The sequence below is a fragment of the Pocillopora verrucosa genome, chromosome 4 (genome assembly GCF_036669915.1).
Source record: "Pocillopora verrucosa isolate sample1 chromosome 4, ASM3666991v2, whole genome shotgun sequence".
NCBI classification, from domain to species: domain Eukaryota; kingdom Metazoa; phylum Cnidaria; class Anthozoa; order Scleractinia; family Pocilloporidae; genus Pocillopora; species Pocillopora verrucosa.
Genome location: NC_089315.1, coordinates 26,706,689 through 26,718,970, shown reverse-complemented (window position 1 = coordinate 26,718,970; position 12,282 = coordinate 26,706,689). Strand labels below are relative to the sequence as shown.

Here is a 12,282-nt window from a genome sequence, read left to right as displayed (position 1 = left end):
GTCTTACGCGAAATTTGTTTTCTCTTCGTTGGTCAAATAAAGCTGAATTATTTTGAAGCAGATTTTACAAACTGCCACCAACCCTGTCAAGTTGGACTGTCAAACAACATTCAGTCTGTTGTAAATATCATATATCCCTACAGAGAACGTATTCGGCTGTTTAAATCCGGGTGGCGTATCTGACTAAATACTAAGTTTTTCTAACTTGCAATTGGTGGAGCATGGAGAAACCAAGATATTTTGTTAATATAGCTGATTCGAAGTGCTGCGCAAATGCACCCATAAAAACGCGCTCAGAATTGCTACTAGCCACTGTGCCTTGGAATCTTCACTAAGAATCATGAGAGCTTTGGTACTTTTCCTACTCGTGGCTTTCGCCTCGTGCTTAAGTGCTAAGAACTATGTACGAGTTTGCTATCACACAAACTGGTCTCAGTATCGTCCAGGTGCTGGCAAATTCTGGCCCGAAACCATCGATCCTGAACTTTGCACTCACCTAGTGTACTCTTTTGCGAAGATCAATCGAAACACTGACAAACTGGCCATGTACGAATGGAACGATGACAAATTATACCCAAGATTCAACGCATTGAAACAAAAAAATCCCAGTCTCCGAACCCTATTGGCTGTGGGAGGATGGAATCATGAAAATCACAACAGTCCATTTTCAAAAATGGTCAAAACTGCGGCTTCAAGAAAGGTATTTTCAGACGATATTATCTCTCTTATCCAACTGTGGACTAGTTACCTGGCTTAATAGTATATTTGCCTATGCCATCGGTTTAGGTCAGAGAGTAATAATGCAGTCTCAGAATATAAAGAGATTACCAGTTATTTATTACTATTATTGAAAGGCTATTATAAATTTAATCATTCCGTTTTTATCAACACTTAGTATGATGGCTTACATTCGTGCTATTTGATTCCTCAGGAGGCAATAAACCCAATTAATTTATCTTTACTCTCGACATGTGGTTTCGTACCTCGGTTGCACGCAGCGTCCAACGCCCAATGTGCATTTGGGAGACACGTCCCCTTCTAAGCCTCTTCTAGTTATGTCTGCTTGTTTTTTTCCTTTAAATTTGTTTTTGGTTCAATTGGTTTTGTTTGCGATGAAGGAAATTCGAATGTTACTGTAACATTTCAAGAACAGTTTTTTTCGCTACTCACAGTTTTAATGCCTTTGTGGCCTCGTATGTTTTCGCCTGCCACTAATGCAAATTGCCTTGATCGGCCTAAATTCCACAGTTGTTATATTCTGAGAAAAAGAGTAAATATTTTTAAAAGGAATAATAAGAAAAAAAATCAGTCGGTGGGACATGACGTAGAAGACCCAGAGGAAAGTCAGCGAACTTGAGAGTAGTAAATACTGACTAATAAAATGACAATTTTAATGTATTAATTGATACTTTTCTTTACGTTCCAGGTGTTTATAGACTCTGCAATTGAGATGTTAAGAAAATGGGATTTTGATGGTCTCGATCTCGATTGGGAATATCCTGCCACTCGGGGAGGTTCACCGCCTGAGGATAAGCAGAGGTTTACAGTACTCTGCCAGGAATTATTGAATGCATTCAAAGCTGAAGCAGCCGAAACGGGAAGACCTCGCCTGTTGCTGACTGCTGCCGTTGCAGCTGGCTATAAGACCATCGACAAAGCGTATGAAGTGGCCAAACTTGGCCCTCTTCTGGACATCCTCAACCTCATGACCTATGATCTGCACGGCAACTGGGACAAAGTAACCGGACATCATACGGCTATGGTAGGGGATGACAAACTGACCGTGCCGTATGCTGTTCAGTACTGGATTGACAAAGGATTTCCAGCCAGTAAGATCGCTCTTGGCCTTGCTACGTATGGAAGAGCATTTGCACTGAAAGACCCAAGCAATAATGGTCTTGGCGCTCCTAAGCATGATTGGCAGAAACCCCACAAAGGTCAATTTACCCGTGAGGCAGGCTTTCTGGCATACTACGAGATCTGTAAGCTTGGCCTGACCGTTGTCAATAATAATGCTGTCATGGCGCCATATGGACACAAAGGCACCATCTGGGTGGGTTTTGATGACAAGTACAGTTTGCAGTACAAGGTGGAGGAGTTAATCAAGAAAAAGGGTCTGATGGGAGCGATGTTTTGGGCTCTCGACTTGGACGATTTCAGTGGCTCCCAATGTGGCGATGGCCCATATCCCTTGATGAACGCCGTCAAGAAGTACTTGGGTGGTTATACACCACCGCCACGTCCCACCGAGCTCACCCCGCCTCCTCAAACTCAACCTCCTCAACCTCCAGTGCCAACCGACGGACCAGGACCTGCTACCCCGATGCCGCCAACCGAAAAGCCAAGACCTCCTTCTGGGGGTTGCGTCGCTATTCCACCTTATGACCAGTCTCCAGGACAGGATGCATGGTGCAAAGCTAACTGTGCTGTGGGATACTGTCCTTCAACACACTGCAAATGTGATTAAATGGGGAGCACGATTGCATAAAGAAGTGAGAAATGTAATAGATTAAAATAAGAATGAATAAAACTACTTGGCATGAACAGATGCGTATCTTGATTCTCACCCTCCCCCCACCCCCCTAAACTACTACAAGGAAAAATGGAAAGACAAGCCGTCTGGTTTCGATTATTAGTGGCCATAGCCAATTGTGGAACTTTTTCGGAAAAATTGGGCCAAAACTAAGAGCTAAGGGAACTAGTTTTTTTTTCTCTGCATACTGAATCAAAATACAAATTTTTGCCTGGATTCTTATTTGATCAACCTATTAGGAAAATTTTAGATGTTAAGATGCTAACTCAAATGACGTTAGCCCTTTCTCTATGACGAAGGGCTTACCTCACTTCATTGAATGCTTCTCTCTCACAAATAATGTTTTACTCTTCCACAGAGAAACTAGAAAAAATTTTCGCTCATTTTCATCACAAGGGCCCTTACTCTTTATAGTGATGAGAGCGACTTCGCTCATAGCCTCGTTCTAGTGCCGTAATTTCGGAACCAGATCACTTAACCGCAAGAACTCGGAAGTGGTCTATTCAACCTTTGTTAGTTGACTCAGGTTCTCTTCCACAAACCTTTTATGTAGCGCGATATTCATTTTACCGCGGCGACAACTTCCATAGCGAGAACCTTGGAATGAGAGGGAACATTTTTTAAAAAGTCTGCTCTTCATCCCTCGGAAATAGGAACTATTGTTTATTCAAAGACCTTCGCTCGACCGTTTTGTATATTTTTCTTAATTTCTGTACAAGATACATGTTGGATCCTAAAATTAAAGTGGAAACTTACTGGAGTGATACCCAAATTTAGAAGATCTCATAAAGGGGCTAGGTCACGCATGACTCGCACATACGCGCACATTTCAGAAGAATGGATAAAATAATGGTACCAACAGGCCGCTGATACCCATCGCCGTCGAGTCTCCAACAATCGTTTAAATCATAGGATTTTTCCAACTTTAAATGTCTAAGATATGATTCAAATCCAGGATTCATGTAAGGTGTCGTTTAGGAGTGAGTATTTTCCCGATACGTCGACTGTGCAATTCTTATGTGTCTCCGAGTGTTCGTCTAGTTATGGAACCACGAGGGAGAATTTCACCTGGTCAGTTCAGCGGGGTTTTTCTTTCGTGGAACAAAGGGAGTCCGACGATTGTTATTTAAGGAAAAACTGTGCAGGGAGGGAAGCTTTTTTTTCTACTAATTTAAGGATAAATTAATTGGCGAGTCGTCGGAATCTTTTTCTTCCGTTTGATACATAGCTCGCATCATTAGCGGCGAGTTCCTGCAAATTGTTTTTTGTTGTTTTGTTTTTTTTTTTTTTCATCTGCCCAATTCTCCACTTTCCTAAAGTTAAACCATCGATTCGGTCATTTCATTTCTCGTTGGTTTGTTTTGGTTATATAAGATGAAAATTTCCCCTCTACTAATAAAGCGATATATTTCACTTATTCGCCAACGTAGTATCATCTTTTTTTAACAGAATCCAGGATTCAGCCTTTTCGGCGGCATCGAACTCTTGAGGTAGCTCTCTTGTTCAAGATTTGTTGTTTTGAGCGATGGAGTTTCGAATGTAGAATTTTTTTAAGGATCACTATGAATAAAGCGACTTACCTGGAAAGCTGTTATGATTGTGTTCTGTCAATTTGCCAAGAAAGCGCGTGAGAGCGTGTTATATTCTTATCGTGCCCTTGACAAGTAGAAAATAACCTTAAGATAATGTGCTCGTCAAGAGGGAAAGCCCTAAAATGTATTGGAATTTATTGAAACTCACACGAAACGACCGAGAGAAAATGGTCCACATATTGAGTAGTAATTACTTCGCATCGTTGTCAACAATACGTGACTAAAACACCTTGCGATGGTTCCCCTTTGCAACGAAGCGCTCTATTTCTTTTCGATTATTATTGGGAACAATAGCGATTTGATGCCTACTGAGTGTCAATCAGGGATAACTCAGGGCGCAAGCTCAAAGCGTGACCTATTCCCTTTCAGCGGAGACGGGGGAAATTCCAAATTTTGTCTTTGATCCCATCTTTACGGTGAACCGAGCTTGCATTTAGCAGAAAGGTCTATGAAACGGCTGCGATCGCAAGAGTTGAGCAACACAATTACAGGACCTAATCAAACATAAAAAACCAAAACAATTCCTCTTCTTTCTTTTTATGCCTTTCTTTTCGTTATCTGGCTTGTATGTATCACATTTAAGCTGAAAGCAAATAAAGCGACTTTTTGTCTTCTTTTAACAAAGGTTATTTCAGAAAAACAATGTCCATTCACTGAATCAATAACCCCGAATTACTGAGTTGTTAGCAAGGGTGTTTACTTTGGGGCAAATGGCTCCTTTCATTGCTCGCGTTGTTCCTACATCAAACACCTGCCTCAGTTACGCGTTTCTATTAGCCGCTAAGGTTATAACCTATTCATACGTAAAAACTGTGCATTTGTAATTCTCAGGCTGAATACTCTAATTTTCTGATGATTTAAGGCTAAAACATATTTCGTTCTCGCTCGTAGTTATTGTTGCATTTCAGTTACTTAGTTCACATACAGTAATTTCAAAACCCCTGATTACGGATATCCAGTTGATAAAAATGCTTAGTTATGGCGGAATGTTCAGTACGACAGCTTTTGTTTAACTTTTTTTGCTTTGTTTTTTAACCTTAGAGATCTTTTATGTCATTCTGTTTTGTTTTGGCTTATTCAATTGCGTACCGCTGAATCTCTCTAATTTTTACGAACTGATCATGTAGCCCTACCAAAGAACGTTGCCATGATTACTATTATAATGTTCACTTGTCTTTATATTGTTTTGACTTAATGAGCTTACAGCACATACCGTTCAAACGCACATTAAAAGGTGCAAGAAGCTATTTGTTGTCATTTAAGAACGCGCAAGCCTGAAAAAGAAATCAATTTATCCCCAAGAGGTTGCAAACACAAGAAATTAAAAATTTATTTACTCTTTGATCCCCGAGGAGAAACGAGCACAACTGTAAAAGCTGGATTTCTCGTGATACATTTTTTCCAAGCACGTGAGCGTGCGTCGAGAAAATTACGCACGTTGATATGTGTGTAGATGCATCCGTTGACTAAACGTTATTTTATTTACAATTTCAACTTTTTTGAGGCGTTTCGCCGCATTGCGAGAGTGCAAAGAAAAGTTGAACAGCCCAAAACTTTTAAAACCTGTGGTATTCATATTTACGCTGTTTTAAAAATTCGGAATTGTTACGTGACTGGAAGTCCACCTCGACTGCATATAACCGCAAAATGGTCATTTAATCTTAACCCACAATGTTTTGGCCAATCAATTAGTGTTTTGGATGAGCGTATACGCCAAATGATATGGACAACCCGTTGATAAGAAGACTTTGTATGACTAAGTTGGAGTCCGTATTACTGTGACTTAAAATATCGTAAAAAAAATGGCTGCAATTTCAAACTAAAAACTCATGAAAAGAGTAATATAAAGAAATTAACATTGAGTTAAGTTAAATTCAGTAGTATTAAAAAATACAGCTTTGCCAACAAGAGCCTGCAATAACACTTTGTCAACAATAGGTAGTGTGATATGATCGGCCCACGGGCCGCGTATTTAAACAGCTTTAACACCCCACACAAAGAACTGTACCATGGTACAATTTGCCTTTCAAGTTACGGCTTGTATCACTCGCTAAGTAATCATCCAGTTTAACAATGATTTAAGGCTTGAACTGCCATCAACACCTTTGATTCATGCTGACCAAACACGTAGCCGTCAGTTTATCTCTGATTGGCTTAAGAAAGTAAAGTAAGTTTGAGCTACAAGCATGAAAGGCTTACTCAGCTGCTTAGAAACTTAAAAGCCAGATACCTATAAAGTACGGGACCGGACCATTTCCCTTACATTACAACGGTTTCTGTTCTACGGTATTTGTTCTCTGAGTCATGCGATCTTTCGTTCCTTTTCTGTTTGTGGCGATTGCCTCATACACTAGCGCTAATAACTATGTACGAGTGTGCTATCACACAAACTGGTCTCAATACCGTCCAGGTATTGGAAAGTTCTTTCCTGAAAACATTGATCCTTTTCTGTGTACCCATCTAATGTACGCGTTTGCAAAGATCGATCGAAACACCAACAAACTGGCCATGTTCGAGTGGAATGATGACCAGTTATACCCCAGGTTCAACGCCTTAAAGAATAAAAACCCTGCGCTGCGAACGTTGCTAGCAGTAGGAGGATGGAACCACGAGAACTTTGACAGTCCATTTTCAAAAATGGTTAAAACTCAGGCTACTAGAAAGGTATCGAAAATGAATACAATTATTTTATGTTAATGGTTCCCTTGTATTTCTTCCAACTTAAACTGTTTTCACAAACTTAAATGATTAAAATCTGCTATGGATTAAGGAACGATTAAATGATCCTCTTCAGGAGAAAACGCATTCAAGTTGATTAACGCCGTTAAGACAATGCACATGATCGAGAATGTAAAAATAACTATTAAAAAGCTTTTCCACTGCTTTAAAAGAAAGCATTCCATGATAATAATGCAAATTATCAAAAAAAGATCAATTTAAAATAATGACAAAACTTTCTATTAAATTGCGGACGTGTGCGCTGGACATGAATATTATAGGAAACTTGCGTTTATCCAGGAGACAATTATTCAGTAGAATTAAATATATTTAAAGAAATGCGATATATGGCTGACAGAAAATTCTACTAGATAATTTTCCCCGAAACTTTTATATTTGAAGTGCCATCGTGAATGGTGCGGGCATGCAAAAAATCAAGATAGGTCACAGAAACAAAATTTCGAGCTAGAAACAAATGTATTAGTAGCTTTTATTTCCGGTTCGCGCAATTCAAGCAACATTTTAACTTCCGGTGTGCTGATTTTGATTCATTCAGCTGACGCGTGCATCTTAGTTGTGGCGTGTGTAGATTGCGCGCGCGCGGTGCGCTAAAAACCATTGCCAGCCTCCAACCAATTGTTGTTGTTGTGTTTTTTTTTTTGAGAATTTTTTTTCATATTGACAACAACCGATAAAATATGTTGCGATCAAGCCAGGCTCAGTTAAAGTATTTCCAATTCTTCATTGTCAATATGTTTCCTGTCATAAGGAAACGAAAATTCAAAACAGGCTTACTGGACAGAATTTTTAACTTTATCGTGGTACTTCAGGTATTTATTGACTCCGCCATTACGGACACTTCGATGCGTGGGGTTTTGACGGTCTTGACCTGGATTGGGAATATCCTGCCTCTCGGGGAGGTTCACCGCCTGAAGATAAAAGGAGGATTTACCTTACTGTGTCGGGAGCTATTAGAAGCTTTTAAAGCGTGAAGCCAGCCAAAACGGGAAAACCTCGCCTTCTGCTAAACTGCCGCCGTTGCAGCTGGCTATAAGAGGGCATCGAACAAAGCGTATGAAGTGGCCAAAAACTTGGCCCACTTCTGGGATTATCCTCCACATCTCATGACTACGGACCTACACGGGAACTGGGACTCAGTAACGGGACATCACACTGCCATGGCAGGGGATGACAAAAATGACATGTTCCGTTTGCGGTCCAGTACTGGATGGACAGAGGATTCCAGCAAACAAGGATTGCTCTTGGACTTGCTCCGTACGGAAGAGCATTTGCCACTGAAAGAACCCAAGCAAGTAATGGGCCTTGGCGCTCCTAAAGCCCATGATTGGCAGAAACCCCACGGAAGGACCCATATACCCGCGAAAGAATCTGGCTTTCTGGCTATACTACGAAATCTGTAAACTTGGTTTGAACATTGTCAACGGATAATAAAGTAAGGCACCTTACGGCTATCAAAATACAATCTGGGTGGGTTTCGACAACAAAGGACAGCCTGCACCTTCAAGGTGGTGTGAACAAAGCTGATAATGAAAAAGGGTCGGAAAGGCGAGCGATGTTTTGAGGCTCTTTCCGACTTGGACGATTTTAGAGGATCCCAATGGTGGGGAGGGCACCATATCCCTTGATTAACGCTGTGAAGAAGTATCTAGGTGTGCCTACATACCTCCTCCTCGTCCCACTGATAATACCGGCACCTACCTACAAAAAAAAGCCAATGCCACCAACTGAAGGACCGGAGCCACCAAACCGACGGGGGACCACAGCCACCTACAATTCACCGACGACCGGTTCCTTTCCACTGAAAAGCCCACTGATTCTCCTAGTGGTTGCGTGGCCAAGTCCCAACTTATGGACACAGCACCAGGTATGGTCGCATGGTGCGTAGCAAATTGTGCGGCTGGATACTGCCCGGCCTTCTCACTCTGTAAATGCAATTAAATCTACAATTAAATGAAACAAGATGAAATTAAAAAGCATCGGCGATAAATAACGTTCCGTATTCCATTATGTTTCCTCTGGGAGGTGCTAATGACAGAGGAGTTGCTTCCTAAGGTTTTTGTCTGGACATGATTGCGAGGATGATCCCGAACTATTCGACCTCCTTGGGTTGGCGAAATCCATATAACCTGCAATTACGTGCGTATTTTGTTAGCAGACGAAATTTGGAATGAAAGAACCACGATAGCTTCCTTGTAGGCTTTTGCTTTTTCAGTTGCTCGATTTCAAACTAGTATAATTACGCTTGTCCAATACTCTTTCTCTTGTAACACTGTTTTCAGACCACCCCGTTGTTCGCGGGGGGTTAAAATGATAGTTGGCTTTCTCGCACAACTCGTGAGGATTGGACCACTCAGTTTCTCAGGATATGCACCAAAACAACGGATTTAAGGTTAATCTCTTTTTCAGTTAAGAGGAACAGTCCGAAACACAAGCCTTTTAAAACCATCCGTCAAATATATAATCTTGGGTTCTTGCCTCACCACAAACATATCACTGCGGACGCTTCCATTGTAAATAAGAGGAAAATCACAGCTTTTGCCAAGATCTTATCGTTAATAAAACATGCGTTACACTTTTTTCGTTTTCGATATACATTTAACCCAACAATGGTAGAATTAGAATTAGGGAAAAGATTGGAATGAAGTGAAAATAGTAAATAAACAAATAGGACGAATCGATAAATAGACGAGGAATCTAAACACATGCAAACTGGAAACAATTAACTCTAACAGGATATCAATCACGACGCTCAATTACTATTTTGGAAGCATCGAGGCAAAATGCTTGTTGTTTCTTCTGAAGTCTTGAGAACGGAACGGCAGTAGGATATAATTCGAAGATGAATTTTGTACCATATGGATATGATTAGGACTGACATTGTTTTTCACTCGGACCTAAGTGATTAAGGGACGGTATTAATCACTCTCTTCCGCCACATCTATCATCACCACATGACAGCTGATTGGCAAGAGTATATTGCCAATTTGAGCAGTACATAACACACTTATACCTCTCGCGCTCCTCTGATGTCTCCATACTTCCAACGTTGTCCTTATCACCATACGTAGAAGTATTTCCTGCCCAATAGGTCCCGTAAGAAACCATGAAAGATGCATATGCACCGGGTTGCAATAGCGCTAAGCTTTTCGCCAGGAAGGTGGTGATTGTTTTCACCGTGCATAGTACTATCGCTTTAATGAAAGTATAGAAAGTTTTCGTACCTTACATTGGCTATCAACATTTTGTTTAAACCTTTTCTGCAGGCATTTCATCTGTAATCATTGTGCTGTTACTTTTTTTCAAATGCGAATACTCGTGTTCACGGTGAGTAACCTTCTTTTGACCACTTTTGATTTATTGTACCTGCAGAATACTACAGGCAAAATTTTGATTTTTGAGGAACCTGAGGAGCAAAGTCTTTGTAAAAAATCGTTTGCATTAATTTTCAGCAAATATTTAAAAAGACCAGATTAAACTCAGGTTTACAAAGCGAGCTTTCATAGAAGAAAAATAAGCTTTGCCCGGGATTAATAGGTAACTGTGGGACTAATTTCAAAATACTTTAAATGCCCTGTGATTCCGGTAGACAGGATACCATACGATGAGATGAAATGTAATCAGAGGATTATTTACCCAAACAATGTGGTTTTTATCATCTTTTTTGCTCAAAATCAGAATTATTGAAAGTAATTCATAGAAGCTAATAATAATTGTCGAGCTTGTATTAGTTAAGTACACAGTCATCACGCATTGTTAACATAAATATGTTAAAATCTGTATATGATAATGGGCGAAGGAAACACAGGAAAGAGACGTGAGTTGGGAGGGGAGGGAGGATGCGCGAGGGATGCCTTACAAAGCTATGTAAATAGATTAGAGGTGTCCAAATCGAAACAAAGTCTAGTTTCAATTCTCCCCATAAAGCGCTGAGAATTTCGCTTACATATGATTTCTTTCAAAACAAGCATAGGTGCTCACTTTAAATTGCAAGATATTTTTTTCTTTCTAATTTTTGAGAGACCGTTTTGAAACATTGCTTTCCTGATGTCTCATATTCCCCACAACACCCACCCAGCTTGGTTCAACCCAAAGGCGTTGGATATTGGTCATATTTGCCGTGACCTTGGAATTGTCTGCCGGCGAGGTTGCCCCGCAGTTTCACCACTCTATACACCAATCAAGCATTCCACATTCGGTTCTTGTTTCTATATAGGAAAGCTAGCTAAGCAACAATCATAGCGTAACTCTAGCACTACTGAGCTTGCTCTTGAGTATTATTCCGATCTTGATCTCAGGGACATATTCTTGTAAGGTTTTTTGATGAACACACAACTCTAATTTACGCAACTGTGCGCGACACTGGCTCTCATGATCAGCTGATTAAAACCAGCAAATGTTTTTAAATCACCTGCTGTTAAAATGATCCGGAAATCTATTGGGGTCAGATGATGTGATTAGATTGTAACTCCCCGAACATGCAGATTTAGGTCGGTCGTTGTGACGTTGTGGCACGGTCTTTGCAGAAGAAGAGTCATATATGCGAGCCTAACCACCATCACAGGAATTGCGATCGTCTCTCTCTTAAGTGAACAAAAAAGAATCTTACCAGACAGGGCTCTCGAAGACATTCCTAAAAATCGTGTCATAGGATCAGTAAAAGTTAGTGAAAAAGAAGAGTCTCTTTCACGTGATGTTGACTGCAAGCAGAGAAAATGTGCGTTTGTCCTTGCCCTTTCAAAATAGGCCTCGAGTACCTCTCAAAATCTGATATCTAACTCTTACTGATTTTAATTCTAACAAAAAACACTTGGCTATCTGATTCACGTCGGGAAAGAATTCCCTCATTTACAGTCATGATGACAGCATCCCCCCCCCCACGATGTCATTTGTAGGAGTAGAACAGAGAGGAGGAAAATGTTGTCCCGCCCACATTCCTTAACGGATTGTCTTGACCGTTTAAGCCCAGTGTTCTTTGCCATCTATGTATAAAAAAAGGAATAGGGGAGAAGACTTTTAATTAGCAAGCCATACAAATAATTTGCAAGCACGCGATAAAACGCACTGACTTAATCCGATTAATACTGTCATCATCTAGGCAGAAATCACCACAAAAAGAAAGAAGGCTTACATTTTAAAAGACCATTGCAAACCAGAGATTTAAGCTAGTATTTGTTTACGTGTCTGTGACAAATTTTAGATTTAGGGGAACAAGAAGAGTTACTATGGGGGTCTAAGCATCAACCCTTAACTCCAAGTCTGCTCGGAAGAGCGTAGAGTAGGACTGTACTTACGGCCAGTGTTCTCGTACATAAGTAGACCCAGTTAAGACATTACCAGACTGGGTTGGGGTTGAGGTGGCTTTGATCTCTTTCCGGAAATACCTAGCGCGTAGATCACATTTAAAACCAAGAATTAAGT

At 40.5% G+C, this 12,282-nt stretch overlaps 1 protein-coding gene and 1 pseudogene across 1 annotated transcript; both read left to right on the top strand.

The window, feature by feature from the left end:
• Positions 1 to 299: 299 nt before the first annotated feature.
• Positions 300 to 2,544, top strand: LOC136280253 (chitinase-3-like protein 1). The gene is made up of 2 exons (XM_066165224.1): positions 300 to 700; positions 1,427 to 2,544. Exons 1-2 carry the CDS (start codon positions 341 to 343, stop codon positions 2,465 to 2,467), a joined length of 1,401 nt encoding a protein of 466 aa, XP_066021321.1. The 5' UTR covers positions 300 to 340; the 3' UTR covers positions 2,468 to 2,544.
• Positions 2,545 to 6,429: 3,885 nt separating this feature from the next.
• Positions 6,430 to 8,749, top strand: LOC131773432 (acidic mammalian chitinase-like; annotated as a pseudogene).
• Positions 8,750 to 12,282: the final 3,533 nt, after the last annotated feature.

Excerpts from the sequence above, each read along its gene's own strand:
- LOC136280253 (XM_066165224.1), top strand. The coding sequence starts at position 341 with ATGAGAGCTTTGGTACTTTTCCTACTCGTGGCTTTCGCCTCGTGCTTA. Across the intron at positions 701-1,426 it reads AAACTGCGGCTTCAAGAAAG|GTGTTTATAGACTCTGCAAT; the intron begins GTATTTTCAGAC and ends TTTACGTTCCAG.